The sequence below is a fragment of the Ictalurus furcatus genome, chromosome 12 (assembly GCF_023375685.1).
Source record: "Ictalurus furcatus strain D&B chromosome 12, Billie_1.0, whole genome shotgun sequence".
NCBI classification, from domain to species: Eukaryota; Metazoa; Chordata; class Actinopteri; order Siluriformes; family Ictaluridae; genus Ictalurus; species Ictalurus furcatus.
Genome location: NC_071266.1, coordinates 9,556,385 through 9,578,885, shown reverse-complemented (window position 1 = coordinate 9,578,885; position 22,501 = coordinate 9,556,385). Strand labels below are relative to the sequence as shown.

General features: G+C 39.7%; 2 protein-coding genes across 4 annotated transcripts; both read left to right on the top strand.

Moving 5' to 3' along the window:
- Positions 1 to 203: 203 nt before the first annotated feature.
- Positions 204 to 11,994, top strand: ercc3 (excision repair cross-complementation group 3). Its single transcript, XM_053638289.1, has 15 exons — positions 204 to 760; positions 1,250 to 1,449; positions 3,447 to 3,683; positions 3,830 to 3,879; positions 3,965 to 4,100; positions 4,226 to 4,393; positions 4,629 to 4,833; positions 5,043 to 5,357; positions 5,602 to 5,786; positions 5,927 to 6,129; positions 6,697 to 6,793; positions 8,289 to 8,406; positions 8,503 to 8,621; positions 8,748 to 8,897; positions 11,355 to 11,994. The coding sequence occupies exons 1-15, from the start codon at positions 739 to 741 to the stop codon at positions 11,490 to 11,492; spliced, it is 2,343 nt and encodes a 780-aa protein (XP_053494264.1). The 5' UTR covers positions 204 to 738; the 3' UTR covers positions 11,493 to 11,994.
- Positions 11,995 to 13,078: 1,084 nt separating this feature from the next.
- LOC128615905 (cytochrome P450 27C1) lies at positions 13,079 to 22,256 on the top strand. Of its 3 annotated transcripts, none has more exons than XM_053638291.1 (9): positions 13,079 to 13,778; positions 15,248 to 15,438; positions 16,104 to 16,303; positions 16,514 to 16,723; positions 16,849 to 17,012; positions 18,426 to 18,589; positions 18,693 to 18,771; positions 19,214 to 19,417; positions 19,727 to 22,256. In XM_053638291.1, the coding sequence occupies exons 1-9, from the start codon at positions 13,524 to 13,526 to the stop codon at positions 19,841 to 19,843; spliced, it is 1,584 nt and encodes a 527-aa protein (XP_053494266.1). In that variant the 5' UTR covers positions 13,079 to 13,523; the 3' UTR covers positions 19,844 to 22,256. The 3 variants fall into 3 exon arrangements, with proteins under 3 accessions (XP_053494266.1, XP_053494268.1, XP_053494267.1); XM_053638293.1 differs by lacking the exon at positions 13,079 to 13,778 and adding an exon at positions 15,627 to 15,723 and having other exon boundaries at positions 15,358 to 15,438; XM_053638292.1 differs by lacking the exons at positions 13,079 to 13,778; positions 15,248 to 15,438 and adding an exon at positions 15,448 to 15,723.
- The last annotated feature ends 245 nt before the right edge of the window (positions 22,257 to 22,501 follow it).

Sequence of the window (22,501 nt, the reverse complement as noted above, 5' to 3'; positions counted from 1 at the left end):
TCACCAAGTTTGAGCATCTGCCTTTTTCCAATAAAACTTTCGATTATATATTTTATAATAATAATTTAAAAAATGCAGACTCTAGCTTGTCTTGACTGACATTGACTTGCAGTTCCCCTTTTAACCGCTAGACGGAGACAGCTTTAGTATTCCGTTAGGCTTATTTTCTAATCATTTTCTTTTCTTTGGTTCCTTTTATTTTGCTCACATTTTAATGATATATATATCATATAATTAAAATTAATATATATATATCATAGATTATTATTTTCTTGCACACCTCATTTTTTGTTGCCTGGCTTTGACTTGCAGTTCTTATTATAGCCACTAGATGGAGGCACGCAGCTATAGTCACATTAGCTTGAATCATTTAGATTTTGTGTCACTTTTACTGAAACTTTTAAATGATTTTTATTTCTTTTTAATCATATACATTTATCCTTTTTTTTTACTTTTACAATGTATGTTTTTATAATGTTTTCTTTCTATACACATGCCAGCTTGTCCTGTTGCCCGGCGTTTACATGCAGTTCTATCTTAGCCACTAGGTGGCAGCAGCGCAGCGACATTGCGTCACGAGTCTCCCGTCTCACTCAGAGAAGAAGAGTACAGTAAACATGGCGGACGTAGTTTATACGTAGTCTTAATAGCGCTGCTGAATTTTGTATTATATTCATGTAGTTCGTTTCAAATTAGCGCTGTATTTAAATAGTTCTTTTTTCCTGTATAGTGAGCGCTATGGGGAAAAAGGGTGACCGAGGTAATCACGGTATTTTATTTGGTGTAGTAAAACTACAACACTAGCATAAATCCTCAGATAATTCTAAACTGTGGCTGAATTCTAAATCACTCATGTTGGATATGTAGTGTACTTCAGACGTCATTTCATGTCTCTCTGTATTAGTGCACTAATCTAGGGAGCAGGAACCTATTTGGTTTAGTTAGCCAGGCGTCTAGATATATAGTTCATTTTTTCTTTTAAACAAATGATATATAAATAATCCTGGACTGTAGTTAAACTAATATTTATGTACTATATGCGATCATTTTTCACTTTTTGACCACTATAAAATCTCATAACTCATCCTTACTCTCTCATCCTCATACAGTGCACGCTAGGGAGTCAATTGGGATTCAGCCATTGTACATTTGCTCATTTATTTTTGTATTAAATCTTCTCATGTTAGTGTTATTCTATTCTATTCTCATGTAGTGCTAATCGTCTGATCACATATTAATTGCTTTTCAGAGAGAAAGTCAAAGAAACACTATTACGACGATGAGGATTATGACGAGGATGCCCCTGGCAGCGAGTCACAGGAGGCCATACCCGCAGCGGCTGGCAAGCAGGTGGATGAATCCAGCACCAAACTGGATGAATACGGGGCTAAAGACTACAGGTTACAGATGCTGCTGAAAGCGGATCATTCCTCTCGACCTCTGTGGGTGGTAAGAGAACCAAAGCATGTGATCATTCTTACATACTACAGACTGTGAGCTCGATGATGGCCTTTTCACCATCATCTCATCTGTATACTGTACAGTGGGGGAAATAAGTATTGAACGCGACAACATTTTTTTCAGAAAATATATTTCCAATGAGGTTATTCGCATGAAATTTTCACCAGACATCAGTATGAACTCAAGAAATCCAGAAATATAAAGAATTCATAACATTAAAGTCCATAAATAAAGTTATGTGTAATAAAAGGAATGACACGGGAAAAAAGTATTGAACACGCTAACTGAAATTTATTTAATACTTAACGGAGAAGACTTTGTTTGTATTGACAGCTTCAAGACGCTTCCTGTATGAAGGAATTAATTGTCCACAGTATTCAGGTGTGATTTCTGGACCATTCTTCTAAACATATTGTCTTTAAATCTCGTTCAATTGGATTCAGGTCAGGTGATTGACTGGGCCATTCTAACGCCTTGATTTTTTTTCTCTGAAACCAATTGAGAGTTTCCTTTGCTGTATGCATGAAAATTTCATGTGAATAGCATCATTGGAAATATATTTACTGAAAAAAATGTTGATGCGTCCAATACTTATTTCCCCCACTGTATGCTGTCTCTCCTGCTTCCAAAGGATGTCTGGTCAATCCAAAGTCAAATTCTCGCACATAGTGAATTCTGTTGTGACCAGCCCTGTGCCGAAGGCTGCATTCGGTGCTGCAGTTTGCACTTCGCCATCCAATCCCACTCGGCTAGTTTAGAGTCATTTCGGCAGCCGTGTTTTCTGACGCTGATGGGGCCGGAGTTGAACGTAGCGGTTTAAATCCTGGTCCTGGTTCAGCGGCTTGGAAAAAGCTTCTATAAACATTACATCCTCCATCCAAGGAAGACCGCTCACTGAGCCATAAGGAGACAGACAGTCTCTATGGTGACGGACACGAGCTTCCATGCTGCACACTTCCAGAATTCACCATTTCAAGCTGAGCGAAGAGCTCAAACTGTACGCTATTAAATAGTGTAAAGTGTTATACGGATGTATTATCGTGCTTTATTATTTGTTGCACTGCTTTATTTATTTTCGTCTTTGGCTCATTGCTGTTTGAAATGATAAACCCATGTCACTGTGTTACACTCGGAGTGTGTGTGCGGCTCATCATTGTTTCAGAGCGGCTCGGTTCACAGTAAACGCCGCTCCTTATCAACTTCATCTCTGTCTTTGCTGTGAGTTTGAGTCGCTTATAACCTGCAAAGCCAGATTGACTTTGGTTTTACATTAGCGTAATCTCAAACATTTTTGTGGGCGGAGGTTTACAGCATTTCACCTGATCGGTGATGAGAAGTGAAAGTAAAAACTGTTGCCAACCTCCTGAAAGGAGGTCTTCCTACAGTTTTCAGCCAAAATAAAAGTCACAGTGTCTAACGTATAAAAGTGAATTAAGTCAGAAAAACGTTAGTATTGTTATATTACTATATATTATTAGTACTAGTAAACACTGCTGCGAGGGAGTGATAGTAAATTTGACACCTTTTTCTCTTCTGACTGCCGTAGTCCATCTTTCTAAATATATTTTTTTCTGTTCTTGGAAAGGAAATACTGGATTTTTTTTTTTTCCACTGTTGGAGCAAGTGGTAATGCAAAAAGGATATTTGCTCTGGTCTCCCATACTCCTCTATAGAAGTTTATCCTGCTATAGTTTACTTAAACCCAGAAATGGATGTATATGCATGAACACAGTCCACTATAGCTGATGTATCGTGTTGCTTGATTGAAGTGACGTGCAGGTCTTAAAATTTTATTGAATATGGTATTAAAAAGTATTAAATTTGAAGTTCTGAATATCTGCCGATACCCTAATGAAGGTTAGGTTTAATAAAAGCGTTTAAGTGAAACAGTGGGTTTTGGTAGCGCATTTTTATAAAAGTACAAAAAAAAATCGGATTGAAGTGTAAACATAACTGGTGTATCGTTCTGTGTGTGTGTCTGTCAGGCTCCTGACGGTCATATCTTCCTTGAGGGGTTCTCGCCGGTCTACAGGTACGCTCAGGACTTTCTGGTGGCCATCGCCGAGCCGGTGTGCAGGCCCAGCCACGTGCACGAGTATAAACTGACTGCCTACTCGCTGTACGCGGCCGTCAGCGTCGGCCTGCAGACCTCAGACATTATCGAGTACCTGCAGAAACTCAGCAAGACGTCCGTCCCTGACGGCATCGTTCAGTTCATAAAGGTGTGAGCACGACCAAAACCAGACGAGCGTGTAAAAGGCAGGGAAGGAGATGAATCAAGAGAGTTGCGTTTAAACATAACCGAGAGACGCTTGTATTTTGACGCACGGTAAAACTGACTGTCGTTTATTTCGTTGTTGGGTTTCAGTTGTGCACGGTGAGCTATGGGAAAGTCAAGCTGGTACTGAAACATAACAGGTGTGTGTTCCGTTGTGATTCTCAGGCTCAGCTTACACAGTTAGCTGATAAAGTGTAACAGTAAAAGGTGTGTGTGTGTGTGTAGGTATTTTGTGGAAAGTGCCTTTCCAGACGTGATCCAGCGACTGCTGCAGGACGCTGTGATTCGAGACTGTCGACTCCGTACCGCCGAGGGAGAGGAGCCTGAGCTCATCACAGAGGTCATCACTAACAAACCTGCGGTGAGTGAACACACACACACACACAATCAGCAAGCAAGGTCATTTTCAGAAAGTCATTTTGCACTCGTAATCTGTACGCATTTAGATTGTATAGGCTAGATATAATCTGATTCCTGTTCCCTCAGATCTCCAAGACTCTGCAGGATAACGGCGGCGCGTCCACGTCGCAGTCAGCGGACGGACACTGCAGTAGTTCCCAGGTCCCCGAGGACATCTTCAGCTACTATGAACAGATGGACAAAGAGGAGGAGGAAGAGGAAGAGACTCAGACGGTCTCTTTTGAGATCCGGCAGGTAGGAGAGCGCGTCAAAGCGTTTAACGCATCTTTAACTCCCTCGGCTACGCCCGGCAAATATATATATATATTTATATAAAATATATATATATATATATATAAATATTTTAAACGGCAAATTCCAGATTCGTTATGACGACGTTAATTCAAGTTTTCTGACTCTTTATCTATTCGATTCTGTTCACATCTGTGTGTTGAGTCCCTCTGCTGGTTTTTCGCTTGTTCTGTCTCAGGAGATGATCGAGGAGCTGCAGAAGCGCTGTATCCAGCTGGAGTACCCTCTATTAGCCGAGTATGACTTCCGCAACGACACGGTAAACCCCGACGTCAACATGGACCTGAAGCCCACCGCCGTGCTCAGACCGTACCAGGAAAAGAGCCTGCGCAAGATGTTCGGCAACGGTCGCGCTCGCTCCGGTGTGATCGTCCTGCCCTGTGGTAAACGTCCGCTAAACATTTAGGATGATATACGGTTGAGTGCAAAAGTTTTTAACCCACCCACCCAGCCGCTACAGCTTGACATTACAAAATACTGTATTGATATCAGGGGGATACAAACTTTTGTTCTAGCTAATAAAGATAACTGCTTAAATATTTAGCGGGAAATATGTCTTTTCTTCTGTTCTTTCCCACATTGTGCTTTTCAGGAGCGGGGAAGTCTCTAGTAGGAGTCACAGCAGCCTGCACCGTGCGTAAGCGCTGTCTGGTGTTGGGGAACTCCTCCGTGTCAGTGGAGCAGTGGAAGTCCCAGTTTAAGATGTGGTCCACCATCGATGACTCGCAGATCTGCCGCTTCACGTCGGATGCCAAGGACAAGCCCATCGGCTGCTCGGTGGCCATCAGCACGTACTCCATGCTGGGCCACACCACCAAGCGCTCCTGGGAGGCTGAGAGAGTGATGGAGTGGATGCGCAGCCAGGAGTGGGGGCTCATCATCCTCGACGAGGTCCACACAATCCCAGGTGTGTTCATTGCAGTTCTTCGCTATGTTTCCATATTTTGAACGTCAAAAACCTGAATCAAACCAATGATCATGATCGATAGATGAGTAAAATATCATAAGAATTTGAGGAGTTTTATGAGTTTGAGGATTTAAAAAACCTTGAGAGAGTCGAAAAACATTAGCGGCTTAACATGCCTGGGTTCTGAACTAATTCCTTAATGAAGGTACTTTCTTGCTTTCCGGCTTTCTCTTCCATCATACAGCAAGAATGTTCAGGCGTGTTCTGACCATAGTCCAGGCCCACTGTAAGCTGGGTTTGACCGCCACCCTGGTACGAGAGGATGATAAGATCGTCGATCTCAACTTCCTGATTGGGCCCAAACTGTACGAGGCCAACTGGATGGAGCTGCAGAACAACGGCTACATCGCGAAAGTGCAGTGTGCTGAGGTGAGCCACACGAGCTACAATAACAGAGCGGGATGCAAAGGGATTAAATATTGATCTTACGCACTCCCAGTTTGCATGTGCATCAAAAACAGAAATGGATATAGATGTACGAGCGCTCTTTAACCACGTTCGGTTCGCAGGTATGGTGTCCTATGTCCCCGGAGTTTTATCACGAATACGTGGCTATAAAGACGAAGAAACGGATCCTGCTTTACACCATGAACCCCAACAAGTTCCGCGCCTGCCAGTTCCTCATCCGCTTCCATGAGAGACGCAACGACAAGATCATCGTCTTCGCCGACAATGTCTTCGCGCTCAAGGAATACGCCATCCGCCTCAACAAGTAAAGAAGCGTGCTAAGTCGTGGTTTTCGATACAGTCACCAGTGTTATCTGAAACGAGGAACATCACAGGAAAGCTGTTATGAGTTGATTTTAATAATAATAATATATTTAATAATATATATAAAAATATATTTAACAATAATCATCATCATCATCATAGTCAATTCGACTTATTTTTCCAAGTATAAACACGTGGTTAAAAACGGTATTGTGATACAGTCCAGATGCAGGACGCACAAAATGACCGGTCACTGATTGGCCAGTCGTTTTCATGCTCTAAAATCAATATACGAATGCAGATCTTTTAATATATGTTGCCTTTTTCAGGCAGGTTAAGGAAGCACCCAAAATCGAAATATTAAATTTTTTCTATTAACCTTTTATGTCTGCTTCTCCTCATGGTTGGTACAAATCTCATGCACCAGGATGACCTTTGCTTTGACCCCTGAGCTCAAGCTTCTGATCAAATCAGTTGCTTTCTTGTGAACCTGAATGTTCTCTTAAGAGCAGTTTTAACACATTTAACATTATGCCACATTGTAACGCCTTTCATTTTTCTTCTCCAGACCGTACATTTACGGACCGACGTCACAAGGGGAGCGAATGCAGATCCTGCAGAACTTCAAGCACAACCCAAAGATCAACACCATTTTCATCTCCAAGGTGTAACGCACCTCATACACGGAGTAGAGTACAGACGTGGTCAAGCGGTGCTGAAAAACTGTGTCACCAGGCTCATTGTAGTTTTCTAGATTACTTCACATCACCAAGTGTCCATTATTACACTGTTTGTATAGCTGCGTAAGGTTGACAAAAGCGTTTATTTTACATTCATCCTTCCCACATGTACTCCAGGGACGAGGTCAGGTGGTTTTATTAACCACTAATCGGATCAGCTTAACTTGAACAAAGCAGCCACTACGGTTTGTGCTCCTCTCGGCTGGAATGCGTTTAAAGCCTTGATGATCAGATTTTCTGTTCTTTAGTCCATCTTTGTCGTCACATCCTTGTTCTAACAGTGGTTCTAACGCCGCTCAGTCTGAAGTGGTACGACTGTGTTCATCTGTATAGAGTAACTGATTAAGGTTATGATTTTATGAATTGGAGGAAAATGTTATTTTAGGAAGCATGACATAGGTGTTATACATGACTTGGAATTTTTTTTTTTCCCCACTCCTTCTCCAGACTATACATCATATACACACAGGCACATCACAAGAGGAGTGAATGCAGATGCTCCAGAATTTTTATATATATATATATATATATATATATATATATATATATATATATACATACAGTGGGGGAAACAAGTATTGGACATGTCAACATTTTTTTTCAGTAAATATATTTCCAATGAGGCTATTCACATGAAATTTTCACCAGACATCAGAATTAACTCAAGAAATCCAGAAATATAAAGAATTCACAACATTAAAGTCCATAAATTAAGTTATGTGTAATCAAGAGGAATGACACAGGAAAAAAGGATTGAACACGCTAACTGAAATTTATTTAATACTTAGTGGAGAAGCCTTTGTTTGTAATGACAGCTTCACTTTATTATCATGGTCAAAGTGTTATTAATGTAGGCTCACATGAGCTGGATATAATTACTATAATGTTAATTAATTATTAAATACATTAACTCTTAGATTTTTTTTAAGGATTTGTACTTTAACTAAAGTTATAATTAAAAATTACTCATTGTCCCCTATGTTTTAATTTACACCCTCCAAGTACTGGTTACTGTTCACAGCTTAAAATGTTTTTTTTTTTTCCTTTCTTTTGACCAGCTACCAGTTCATTTAATGACTTTGCTGTGTGCATACCTTAATTTAATTAAAATCTTTCATTCAAGTATAATTTTCAGCATCAACATCCAAGTTTTTGCAAAAGCTCTTTACGCTCATGAACTCCCCAGATCTGCACGTTTACCCGAGAACAATGCTATTTCAAAAAAAAAAAATTACCTTGCTAAACAAATAGCTTTTCAAATTTCTTACTAAATATTGAGACTCAAAGAGTAGAGTCCCGAGTTGCTGAAAATAAATTTCTTTAACAAGCTTTTACCAAGCTCAGAGCGATGTAGTCGAGAGATATGGGCCTTGTGCAATTTCAAAACCTTAACCACTAACGCTTTCCTTCTCTGTCTCAGGTAGGAGACACGTCCTTCGACCTGCCCGAGGCAAACGTTTTGATTCAGATCTCATCTCATGGAGGCTCTCGTCGACAGGAGGCTCAAAGACTGGGCAGAGTGCTGCGTGCCAAGAAAGGTAACACTGGCCAAAAAAAACAACTCAGAAAAGCATTCTGAAATGCTTGTCTGCTGATCTGTGTAGGACTAAATGTGGTGGTGTTTTTTTGTGCAGGAATGGTTGCTGAGGAATACAACGCCTACTTCTACTCACTGGTGTCTCAGGACACACAGGAAATGGCTTATTCTACAAAGAGACAGCGCTTCCTGGTGGACCAGGGATACAGTTTTAAGGTTTAACACTACACTACCATTTTATTAGGCTACTTTTATTTCATTAAGTGTAGCTTTCACGACGATTTAAAAGCTTTTTTCAATATTTAAACTTGAATCTAAGCGATCTCTCATTCTCTCGTTAAGGTGATCACTAAGCTGGCAGGAATGGAAGAGGAGGACTTGATGTTCTCGACACGTGAGGAACAGCAGCAGCTGCTACAGAAAGTTCTGGCAGCGACTGACCTGGACGCAGAGGAAGAGGTGGTGACCGGAGAGTTCGGAGGGAAAACTCAGGTACACGTAGTTAAGATTTTATGATTAAACGGATACCAATTACCACGTTCTTCGTTAATAAATTATAACATGGTTATAGGTTGCAAATTGCTGTAGTAGAAGAGAAATAAAACACTTTGGGACGTGCTGTTTTAGGAAACTAATCCGCTTTTGGGTTGTTACAGTAACTCGGGTGATATCACACCACCCCATCATTGATTGTTTTTCCTTAACAGCATGTCCCCATGTGATTTAATCCTTACTAATGATATATAAGAGAAATCGTTGCGGTTTAGTTTCCACATATATGGAGTTAACTTGTTTAAAACGTCCAGTGTTTACAAAGAAAAGCCAGCAGAAGAATGTGTACACTCAGCAGAATATAAACAGGTGTCACGTATAGGTAGGTCCCATCAGGAAGTGCTGAAACAGCACTCAGCATTCTGGGTTAAAGGATGAACATGCCGTCGGTGTGAAAGCCACATGTAAACACTGACATGGAGCATTATTTTTGGGTAATGCTTTACACTGAGGTTCCTTTAAATGCCATTATTTAAACACATTAGTTACCATCAGCAGCATTATTAACAACCTGTATTAATTAATGTTTTCTTTTATTATAAACCAAACTACATAGTGTTCGCATCCCATAAGTCAGTAAAATTATGCCAAATATCAACCAGCACATTTGCACATAATTAGCAAAGTTCAGAACTGGTTTTAATATTCGGTAAGTTATCAACACTGAGTAACATGCTGTAATGAAATGTTTCCTAATTTAATTCGTTAAGATGAATAAAAATAAACATTTTGTTAATGTCAGTTAATACTGGTGTTACTTTATACCACAGCATGGTTGAACGTTCAAATCTGATTGGTCAGAAGGTGTGCGTGAAATTTCGTATCACCACAGGAACAGGTTGTTCCAGCTGTAACACAAACAGTAGGTTAATATTAATGTGCTCGTTCTAATACGTTATTGTTTATATAGTAACGGCTCATTTACAGGGACTTGTATGGCAGATGTTAAGACTAATAATAAATAGATTTTAAAAAATAATATTTAAGGTTTATGGTAGGAGACTTGAGTATCAGTGCCTAGTAATAGTCACGATGCTTTTCAGATTTTATCAGCACAAGAAAGTGTTCAGGACAGTGGAGTTTACGCTTTTTCGGGTTTCTTGGTAAAATGAAAGGCTGCTTTTTTTTTTTTTCCTTTTTTCTTTTTTTTGAGAGAGAAGAATGAGACTGGCAAGGTTTATCTTAGAATAAAGAATTTATAATACAGAAATGTCGACCTTGTGAAAAGTATGTTCATTTATGCACTCAATACTTGGTCAGAGCTCCATTTGTATGAATTACTGCATCAATGCAGCGTGGCATGGGGCAATCAGCCTGTGGCACTGCTGAGGTGTTCTGGAAGCCCAGGTTGCTTTGATAGCGGCCTTCAGCTCGTCTGTTTTGTTGAGTCTGGTGTCTCTCATAGATTCTCTATGGGGTTCAGGTCAGGCGAGTCGGCTGGCCAATCAAGCACATTAATACCACGCTCAGCAAACCAGTCACTGGTAGTTTTGGCACTGTGAGCAGGTGCCAAGTCCTGCTGGAAAAAGAAATCATCATCTCCATAAAACTCGTCAGCAGATGGAAGCATGAAGTGCTCTAATATCTCCTGGTAGACGCTGCATTGACTCTCGACTTGAGAAAACACAGTGGACCAACACCAGCAGATGACATGGCACCCCAATTCATCATTGACTGTGGAAACTTCACACCGGACTTCAAGCTACTTGGATTCTGTGTCTCTCCACTCTTCCTGCAGACTCTGGGACCTTGATTTCCAAGTGAAATGCAAAATTTACTTTCCTCTTCACCATGATTGTGTTTGTGTACTGAACCAGACTGAGAGATTAAAGGCTCAGGAAACCTTTGCAGGCGTTTTGAGTTAATTAGCTGATTAGAGATCTTCTCACATCGACATTTCTGTATTATAAATTCTTTATTCTAATATTTTGAGATAATGGATTTAGATTTGCATGAGCTTTAAGCCGTAATCATCAAGATTAAAACAAAAGAAGGCTAGAAATATGTCACTTTATGTGTAATGAATCTAGAATATATGAAAGTTCCACTTTTTGAATGAAATTATGGGAAAAAATGAACTTTTCCACAATATTCAAATTTTTTGACATGCACCTGTATATTAATCAAAATACATTAAGGTACATGATTCACAACCAGCACTTCAGTCTATTAATTGTGTAAATAAAATCTTAAGAGAACTAGGTTATAATGTGACCTAAAATCAAATGTGGCTTCTACATAACTAAAGTAAAATTCTTTTTTTTTTTTTTTAAATAAGGTGATTTTCTCATTCTCCAGAATTTCTTAAGGTTTTTTTCTTTGTCTCTTGGTTTCTCTTTCTTTCCTCCCCTACACCTTCATTTATTGATTGATTGATTGATTGTTCCTCCTCTGTAGTTTTCTCGCCGAACCGGTACCATGAGCTCCATGTCAGGAGCAGATGACACCGTCTACATGGAGTACCAGTCGTCACGCAGCAGCAAGATGGCAGCCCTCAAGAACGTTCACCCTCTCTTCAAACGCTTCCGAAAGTGAGCGCGGAGAAGAACAGCACTTCTAATACTCACTCACACAGCTTTCCTGAAAGTCTCAAACCCCAGGTCTAAACTTGGCGTCTTTATAGAATAGGACCAACAAGCTGTTGGTGAGAGACCGGGAAGAAAGAGTGGGTGTAGTTACAATATAGTGTTGTCTTAACATAGACTAAAGCACTAATGGAAAAAGAAATAAAGTCTGAAACGAAGAAAATGTGATGCGGGTGGTCCACTGAGTTTCTCCAAAATGTTCAAATATATATTGAAATATACTTTTCAAGTACTTTATGATTTAAAGCGTGCATATTGGGAAAGAATAAACACCCAGCCTGTGCCGTGGCTCGCCATGACCTGATCTGTGTAAGCAATATGGAGTGAAATCCATACTGGTGACTTTTTGTATTTTATTTCTTTTGTTTTGTATCAAATGCAAGCTGTTTCTCATTGACTGTTTCATTATATTTCATGAAAATATCAGTAAAAGTCGTCTGTGTAAATCTGTATTGTTTTGTAATCATGTTATGAATGAACAAGGAAAAACGTTGTGTACTGTTCAGGAAAGCAGGAGATTTTCTCCTAATCTTTGCGTTTATATAATGAATGATACAGACTCTTTCCAAGAATTTTACCTCAGATGACCTATTGGACCCCTTCACTGTTGTGGTTGCCAAAGTGGATAAAATACCCCTTGAGGTTCCATGCTTGGTGGCTTTTAAGTTGAGAATGCAAGTGAGAGTTCTGTTATCAAAAACACAGCCCAAACAATCAGAATTTAATCTCCGACACACTTTCTTGTCATAAACCGTATCTACTTCTCAAAGTATAATACAGCAATTAAAGAAAGAAAATCATTTTCATGTTAAGCGCTTTTGACTCTATAGGAAACCGCTTAATGTACCATGGCCAAATGTTTGTGCACCCATATGCACAAACATTTGAAGATCCCAGTCCAGATTTATTCTTCCTTTGCTGTTATAATAAGTTTAATAATGTTATAACAAAAAAAAACAAACAAAGCGAGCTTGTCACGTTAACGAGAAACCAAAAAGCAAGCACAAATTCCTCTGTCCTGAAGATTTTCCTCTGGTGGAAAACTTACTGACTGTTAAAAATCGCCAACACCGGAGACTCCTTTGCCATGTCAATGATTAGACGTGTTTGTTTGTTAAATAACAACACATTGTTTATCTGTTTAGGCCTGTCATGATTATTAGACTATGGAGATCCTCTGCCATACAAATCTGTGTAGAAATGATAAGGTTAGAAGGAGCGTATTAGTATACACCTGAGATTTGCCTTGCAGCTGGAACTACTGTCAGAGCTGTTGCTATAGAAAATCAGCAACACCTTCTGCCCAGTCACAACTGAGAATTCACCAGTGCTGTGAAAAAGATTGCGGTGATCAGATCAGATCAGATTATTCATCTTTACCAGTGTAGATCATTAAAATAGTGGTGACTCAGTGGTTAAAGGCTCTGGGTTACTGATCAGGCGTTCAAGCTCCAACACTGCCAAGCTACCACTGCTGGGCCCTTGGGCAAGGCCCTTAACCCTCAATTGTTCAGTTGTATAATGAGATAAATGTAAGTCGCTCTGGATAAGGGCATCCACCAAATGCCATAAATGTAAAATGGCTGTTTGGTGTGCTATGTGTAAAAATGACTGGTGAACTCTGACAGCTTGCAGGTTTGTTCATCATGAGCTCAAAGTTTACAGGTGACCCGCAGTGACGTCATAACGAGTCTTTCATATTCTCTTGTAGACTTTAAAAAAAAAAAAAAAAAAAAAAAAACAGGAGGTGAATTGTTACATAGTGTTGGATATAATACAAGGATTTCAGACTTCCTTGGCATTTGCTTCGACACGCCCACTCTGGAGAACTTCCCCTCTTGTGTTTGTGTTCCTGTGTTGAAGAAAGTTCTTGAGTTCCTCTGCTGGAGCTTTGAGACGTCGTTTCTTTTCTTTTCTTTTTTTATTTTTTTTTTTGTTTTCTGTCTTTTTCTGTCTATTTTCCTCTTTTGCAACTTCTGCAATGGCTCTCCGGAACGCTCTGCTTCATATCAGCCGTAAATCGCTGCACAATGACACGAGCACGCGGGTTCTGCTGCAGCGTCGCGCGCTGCACAGCTCCACTGTGCCCGAAGAACCCGCACGAGACGCTACCGACGCCGAGCTGAAGCACGCGGGACCGGTAAAGAGCCTGCGGGAAATGCCCGGTCCTAGCGCCATTGGGAACCTCATCGAGTTCTTCTACAGAGACGGCTTCAGCCGCATCCACGAGATCCAGGTTCAAGTGTCCCTACCTTGTAATTAAAAGGAAGCACATGACGTCATTTTCCTCGTCTACCTTGTGCATTAGTTTGAGTTTTGTTTAAACTCAATGACAAAATTGAAAGAATACTTTGCTATTTTTTGTTAGACAAAATGGCTTAAGTGTTTAATATACTGTAGTCTGGTGCAATCTGCATTACTTAGCCCGTGGAATAAAAATGTGAAAATAGGACAAGCCATATTTTATTTAATGATATGCCCGAACATATTTTGACAATTTGTTTACATGATTATTGAAGATGGTAGAAGAATTTTTGTTATATTCACTATAAGTTCTGATTTGTATAAATGATTGAGCAACATGCATATTAGAGGTCGACCGATACGATAACGAAGTTGGGCGGTACCTGCCGATAACCGAATTATCACCTGATAGTTTTTAAAACTGATACCGTATGAAAACATAACATTCAAAGTTAAATACTGCTGAACTTTATTACAAAAATAAACAGTACTGACTGTACCATGAAAATGTACTGTACTTGTTTAAATGAAATGTGTATATATATAACATATATATAAACTATTAATTAAATAAAATATGTACATCCAACTGAACCAAAAAGTAACACTCCAAATAACAAATAAATATAGACATCCAAAATGAACAAAAAAACACATCAAATAACACAACAAAATTTGTCAGCGATGGTTTTTATTTCGCCTCTAGAGGTCGCTCTCGTACTGTATAATGAATGTGCTCGCTTCTCAGCCGCAACCGTTTTTGCCGATAACTGATAGTTCCAGAAATCGCTTATCGGTGCCGATTAATCTACAAAACCGTTCAATCGGTCGACCTGTAATGCATATATATATATATATATATATATATATATATATATATATATATATATATATATATATATATATATATAAGGGTTAACTAGTATTTAAATAGGTGAGGTACTAGAGTCAGGTGGTGATCATTAGTCACTTCTTCAACTGATAAGCAAATTTCCACTCCATACTCTTACACAAAAAAGGTAAAATCTTGAATCCTTATGATTTCTACAACCCTAAAGATCTTTAACTATCCAAAGAACCCCAAGTGACATGACTTTCTAGGCAGATATTTATGATTTGAGTAATGTTTTATCTATAAATTGAATCTCATCAAGTAGCAACATGAATGCACTGGTTTTATTTAAGCCAGTTCTACTCTTTATTAATGCTCTATGGAGTGTCCATGAGGTGCCTGCGTTAAAAACACGACAATCTGGGCTCAATATTAGCTATATACAATATGTAGGTTAAAATGCATCACATGTATTGATTGGCATCTGAGATGCCTAAGTAGACAAGAGCCATGTAAATGAGATTACAATGATGAGTTTTGCATTTGCTGTTGTGTTGAACATCATGTAGTAGCAGTGATTGAGTATACTATATCTCACGTGCATCTCTTTCTTTTCCCTGTTCTCTCAGATGGAGCACAGTCAGAAGTACGGGAAGATCTTTAAGTCACGCTTTGGGCCGCAGCTGGTCGTGTCGGTAGCGGGCCGAGACTTGGTGGAGCAGGTGCTCAGGGCTGAAGGTGTAGCGCCTCAAAGAGCCAACATGGAGTCATGGAAAGAGTACAGAGACATGAGAGGACGTGCCACTGGCCTCATCTCTGCGTAAAGCCTAATTTACATTTATGTGTTTGTGACGGTTAACGCTGTGTATCTTGTTGACATTTTTGGAATATGTGTAGAAATATTTTTTTTAGAAATGGTTGACATGATAACAGGAAGAGAATAAAGTCAGGCTGTCTGGTGATTTGATATTAGGTGAAATATGTGCTTTGTGCTATTTACATTTACAGGCAGTTATGATGACATGATTTTAGAGAGAAAGCATCTGGCCTTCTTGTTATCTATTGGCTCACCAGAACAAGGCACAAGATCACAGGTTAAACCTAGGTAAAGTTTGTGTTAGGCAGAACATAAATGTGTGTCTTTTATTTCCCCTTCTGTGAATTAGCTTTTCTGCCCAGCGATTTTTATTTGCATTTGTTCTGACCAAGTGGTTCTTGTATTATTGTAGAAAGGGATCAAAAACCATAAACGCTAAGGCTATACTGTAAAAACTTACACCTCTACACATGCTGTAAAGTTCAACTCTGGTGAACTTTTTTGAATGGATGACAGAGCATAATTAGTACGCATCAGCATGCATTGGTGTGAGCGGTCTGTCAAGACATTCAGATAAATGGTAGTTCAGTTTTCAAGGATTCCAAGTCTTGGTGAATGCTGCCTAACAGTAAACAGTTATAAGACGTGTGCCACTTTGTTCTCTTCAGTGAGGCTGATGATTGGCTGAAGATGCGCAGTGTGCTGCGACAGCTCATCATGCGTCCACGCGATGTTGCAGTATTCTCAGACGACGTTAATGAAGTGGTGGCAGACCTGGTGGTAAAAGTGCGCAAACTGCGCAGACAGCAGCCAGATGGACTTACAGTCCTCAACGTCAACGACCTGTTCTTCAAATTTGCTATGGAAGGTGAGTGTGTGAATGTGTCCGAGGAATTTCTCTAAATTTATTTTTTTTAAATAAGGTTTTATAAAAAACCTTTAATTAAAAAGCAACGTTTAATACAATTCTCTCAGGCTTGGTAATGTTTACACCCAAGAAATGTGTTTTGACTCTGTTGGCTTTCCATATTGCTTTTCATGCAATTGAGTTTATTTTGTGATCAAACCCTAATCGTAGGTGTGGCATCCATCTTGTACGAGACCCGTCTGGGCTGCTTGGAAGACGAGATTCCCAAGATGAGCCAGGAATACATAGAGGCCCTCCATCTCATGTTTAGCTCCTTCAAGACTTCCATGTATGCCGGCGCCATCCCCAAATGGCTGCGACCCATCATTCCCAAACCGTGGGTGGAGTTCTGCCGTTCCTGGGATGGCCTTTTCAAATTCAGTAAGCATGGAGGGGGAATTCTGGGAAGGTGTGTGTGTGGCCAGGTTCTTGAAAACATGCATGGCAACTGTGTACCAAATGGATTTGTGTGTGTGTGTGTGTGTGTGTGTGTGTGTGTGTTTCAGGCCAGATCCACATTGACAGGAAGTTGGCGGGGATCAAGCAGAAGGTGGAGAGGGGAGAGGAGGTGAAAGGAGGTCTGCTTACTCACATGCTGGTCACCAAGGAGATGAATCTGGAAGAGATCTACGCCAACATGACTGAAATGCTCTTGGCTGGTGTGGACACGGTACGAATATTTAATAATAGTTGATTATTTTCCTATAGCAGCATGTCCTGAAGTGTTTAATTCCTAATATAACATAGCAATTTGCCTATGAATACATAATTGCATGACATTATAAGTTTTATTAATTAAAGAACATAATTTTTTAAAATTATAGTTACATTTTATTTTATTTATAATATTTATCACTTATAACACCTATAAACAGTTGTTCCCTCACCAGCTCTCTTTTCTCTCTCTCTTTAAGTCAGTTAGACAAAATGCAGCTTAAATGTTTGCTTATCAAATTTTCTGTCCTGAAGTCTTTCTCATAATAAATTGTTATAATGTATTTTAATACCTGTGAAACACTCTATATCCTATGAATATGCATAAATAAGCAATCTGGAGATGCCCCCATGTCCTGCTGTCTTCCCACATAACTAGCTGGCTAGCTAACTGCTAGAAAACTAGCTTGCGTTTGTCAGGGAGACACGAGGGATTTCAGTATCCAAGTTTTGATTTTCCATCATCATATTCTGAGTAGTCGAAGTCAAACCTGTCAAAATATACCACAACAACCAAGATTTGTTTCATGACAGACTTAGCCAAATTAGCTATTGAAATATGGATAAAGTTTCTTAGTTTTAAATGGTGGGGGTGGGAGTAATTAATGTAAACAAATTTTACCCAAACACATATATATTTGATATAAAAAGAATCAGTTAAACAGGATGAGTTAAGCATTCAAAAATGTTGTTTTTGAGTTCAGGGAGGCATTAAACTACATATTTTGTAGTATGAGAGCAGACTAAAACTCTCTGCAGATCTAATCCTGTGCCAAAGGCTAAAGTGCTAGTCATTTTGCAATACATAAGCAGGTTGTACTCAAGTGCCCTTGTGTGTGTGTGTGTGTGTGTGTCTGTGTCTGTGTGTGTGTGTGTGTGTGTGAGAGAGAGTTTTGATTATAGTAGCTTCCCAACAACCTGGGATATGCAAAGAAAACAATTTCAGTATACTTATATATGTTAGAATATTTCCTTTCTTTCTTTCTTGACTGCTTAAAAACTATGCAAGTCCCCTACCACGGAAAAAGTGTTGACTAGGGGTGCTTATTTGTTATTTTTAGTTTTGTTGAAACACTGAAATATGTCATTTTGGCAATGAAATATTCTTGATTCAACACGTCGTGAATCTCTTTATATTCGTTCAACACTCAATTTTAACCAGCACGTTGTCCGCTATGTTTGTTTTTCTCACTTGCCCTCCCCAACCTGTGACCTAATTGATCGGGAGGTAAAAAACAAAAACGTTTAACATCACTCTGCCTTTTTCTCACAAGTTTTTCTGGAAAGAAATGTGAACGCAACCAAGTCATATATGGAAAGGACAGGAGAAATATTCTAATCTTTAACAAACTTCTCTTCCACCCTCCAGACGTCTTTCACATTATCGTGGAGTACATACCTCCTGGCCAAGCATCCCGTGGTACAACAGGAGATCTATGAGGAAGTGACGCGTGTACTCGGTGGACGAGTCCCAACTGCTGATGATGTTCCTCAGCTGCCACTCATTAAGGGACTCGTCAAGGAGACACTCAGGTAAAAACATCTCACACTCCTGTCACTTATCTAGTGGGAAATGTTTTCTGCTCCTAACCGCAAAAATATGTCAAAAAAAATTTGTTCTCTGTGTCGACTGTAGGCTTTATCCTGTTCTTCCTGGAAATGGTCGAATCACTCAGGACGACCTCATCGTTGGAGGTTATTTCATCCCCAAAGGCGTACGTCTTGGTTATGCATGTTTGTGTGTCTGCTACGGCTGTCACTTTTTTTTGTTTTTTTTTAAATTACAGGAAATTACTGGCCTCAGAATTACAGTTTATGTTTCTGTACCGCCCTCATATTACCGGCCCTAATATAAAATATCACTAATTAATTTGCCTTTTTTCCTAGATAGTGATGAATAACAAACAGATTTCACGTGTGTGCATCTTCATATTTGAATAGAGAAATGCAATTTATGCGTATGTTTATTTTATGCGGTCATTTTTCAGCGATCTTTTGAAGGGTGCCAATATTTATGGAGCTGACTGGGTTTTTACAGCAGTTGCTAGAATTCATCTGATATTCATCGATATTCTGGCAACAATATGAGATGAATTCTAGCAACTTTTGTAAAACACAGTTAACCTCATAAATATTGGCACCCTTCTCTCATTTCAGACTCAGCTGGCTCTTTGTCATTACTCCACCTCCATGGATGAGGAGAATTTTCCCAAAGCGGAAGAGTTCCGTCCCGAACGCTGGCTCCGTAAAGACACTTTGGATCGAGTGGAAAATTTTGGCTCCATTCCTTTCGGCTACGGCATCAGGAGCTGCATCGGCAGGAGGATAGCAGAACTCGAGATGTACTTGGCTCTCACCCAGGTGTGTGTGTGTGTGTGTACATGAAACAGAACATGTATATAGCTATGTTCTAGTTTTATAGCCGTGTACCTCATTTAGATAAATTTTATCTGGCTCAAACAATGTGACCTTTAACACCTGTTGTGTCACACACACAAGTTTAACTAAAGTTCATCAGATTGACTTTTGCATGACCTGCTGATAAGCCGAATTGAAGTCACAGAAAGTCTTCCAGCATTAACACACAAATTAGACATAACTTCTCTGTACTCTGTAGGGTTTTTTTCCCCAGCTGTTTATATTCCCTAACACTTGTGTGATCTCTTCCAGCTCCTTCAGAAGTTCCACATCGAGGTGTCTCCGCTCACAGGCGACATCCAAGCCAAAACTCATGGCCTGCTGTGTCCCGCAGCTCCCATCAATGTCAGGTTTATCGACCGTGTATAAACCCCCATCCCCTTCCTGAATGTACATATAACGTATGTTTAAATTATTCTGACATTGTTGCTCATAGTTGTATAAGAAAATCATAATCATAATGTTATACATGGAAAGAAACAACAACAAAGTTAATCTGATCATGCCAAGCTTCACCAGCAATACTCTCAACTCAAAAGGGTTAATAAGCTTCTTGCCACCACATGATCATAGACATTTAAATGAGGGGACAGAACAGCTGATTGTCAACTATTTTATCAAAACAATAAGCCTGTTTCTTTTGCACATTGCAGCGCCCTGGTCTGCTATGCAGTATAACTAGCTAAACAGCAGGGTGTAGCAATTATACCTGATTTTACTGCTTTCCTAAAGCAACATGCCACTAGGAATATGTAGAAACAAGGTGATATGTATGTTCTGTCATACCTACAGTACTGTACATGCTTTTCTAGCGCTAGCACTGTTCACAAGGATGCTGTCAATCAGTATGTTGTCTGATGCCCATGCAATACTGATCAGGCAGAAAATAGGAATTTTACTAGCTTTAAGCTATAATTAAATTGTAGTAGGGGATATCATTTTAAATTGTGTTGCCAGGGGCTTTAAATTAGTGTGCATATACAAGCTTACATAATGGATTCTGTTTTTCCTTTATGCCTTTCTTGCCTTTTAATTGCACACAGGTCAACTCCACTCAACTAATTTATGTAATTATGTATCTGGTTTCACCAGCACTGTGTTGTTGTGCTGTTGTGTATGACAGTTTGTTGTTTTAAAATTATAAATAGGAAATAGTGCCTTGTGTGTAAATACTAAATACATGACCTGAATTTAAACTTTGTAGCATTTAAAGACTTAATCACCAGGAAATTAGCAGAGTTGTGTGTGCTATGTGCTAATGTGTTCAGTGAAGTAGAATATATAATGATAGAAAAAAGGAAGTTCAACCACATTGTGTAAATAAAGAACAACAATAATGTCTGTGAACATCAAGAGTCATCCTGTTTCAGTTCTTCACAACAGTATCTTTCCGCTAAGGCCTGTTGTACCCTCTGTAAAGCCAATAACTGTGTTTACCACTGGTTGGATAATAGTCTCAGCTTCAGTATATATATTCATCTCATTTAAATTCCAAAACTGACTGACAAGCAAGCAATCACCCTGAGAGCACCATCCCCACAGTGAGACATGGTGGTGGTAGCATCATGATGGCTTTCTGTCTATTGCCCTTCTAACCCGGGCACTAACGTTTGGTGGATGGTAGTCATAGTTGTGCCAAATTCTTTCCATTTCAAAATAATGCAGCTAATGGTAGGTTTTAATAATGGAGCTCTGTGGGATGTTCAAAGTTTGGGATTTTTAAAATAATAATAAGTGATGTATATTTTCTAGAACATTGTTTTGATAGCTCCTTGGTGTTCATGATGCTGTTTGTTTAGCTATGTTCTCTAACAAACGCTGGGGTCTTCCAGGAATATACAAGTGTATTTATTTAATTGCACACAGGTCGACTATATTCAACTAATTATGTGACTTATGTGATTTTACTAGCACTAATTTAGGTGTTTCAGAGCAAAAGGGGTGAATACTTGTGCAGTTACATTTATTTACATTTATTCATTTAGCAGAAGCTTTTATCCAAAGATGTTTACAAATGAGGACAAGCAAAGTGATACATCAGACAGAGAACAATACAAGTAGTGCTCCCATACAAGATTTTTAATTGAGTGCCAGAGGAGCAAAGTTCACAGAGTAGAGGTGTAAGAGCAGGTGTAAGTGCAGCTTTTTTCTTGAATGTGACAAGTTAGGGGTTAGTTAAGTGTTCACTGAAGAGCTGGGTCTTTAGCCATTTTTTGAAGATAGTGGCAGATTCTGCTGTACGGATTGAGTTTGGAAGTTCATTCCACCACTGAGGGACAGCCAGTTTGAAGGTTCTGGAAAGGGACTTCATGCTTTGCTGAGTAAGCTCTACCAGGCAGGTTGTGGGAGGGAACATAAAGTTCAAGGAAACTATTGAGGTAGGGGGGTGCTGTTCCAGACGAGGTCTTGAATTTGACGTGGGCATCTATAGGAAGCCAGCGGAGGGAGACGAAGAGGGGCAATCGAAACTTTAAATTTGCTTTCATTTTGTTACCCCAAAAGTATTGTTGTTGCAGGCTCCCCGGTTTGTTCTTATGTCCACATGGGTTTCTTATGGGTTCTCCAGTTTCCTTCAACCTTGCAAAAGCATGCCAGGTGACTCTAAACTGGCGTCTCATTCCGGGAGTGTATTCCTGTCTCACATCCAGTGTTCCCGGGGTACACTCCAGACGCATGGTGATCCTGACCAGGATGAAGGACTTGAATGAATGAATGAAGGAATGATTTCTCCCACTTTCCCCACCCCCTAAATCCCAATCTAACCTCAGTCTAAGTCAGTGGTTTCCAATCCTGGTCTTGGGGACCCACAGCACTGCACATTTTGTATGTCTCTCTCATATCTCATGTGGGCAATGGTGGCTTGACGGTTAAGGCTCTGGGTAACTGATTGGAAGGTCAGGGGTTCAAGCCCCAGCACTAACAAGCTGCCACTGTTGGGCCCTTGATGGCCCTTAACCCTCTCTGCTACAGGTGCGCTGTATCATTGCTCACTCCAGCTTCCTGACATGCTGGGGTATGCGAAGAAAC

Coding starts and splice junctions, on each gene's coding strand:
- ercc3 (XM_053638289.1), top strand. CDS start 739: ATGGGGAAAAAGGGTGACCGAG. Junction 761..1,249: donor GGGGAAAAAGGGTGACCGAG/GTAATCACGGTA, acceptor ATTGCTTTTCAG/AGAGAAAGTCAAAGAAACAC. Junction 4,394..4,628: donor TCTCTTTTGAGATCCGGCAG/GTAGGAGAGCGC, acceptor GTTCTGTCTCAG/GAGATGATCGAGGAGCTGCA.
- LOC128615905 (XM_053638291.1), top strand. CDS start 13,524: ATGGCTCTCCGGAACGCTCTGCTTCATATCAGCCGTAAATCGCTGCAC. Junction 18,590..18,692: donor CTCGTCAAGGAGACACTCAG/GTAAAAACATCT, acceptor TGTCGACTGTAG/GCTTTATCCTGTTCTTCCTG. Junction 19,418..19,726: donor TGTACTTGGCTCTCACCCAG/GTGTGTGTGTGT, acceptor GATCTCTTCCAG/CTCCTTCAGAAGTTCCACAT.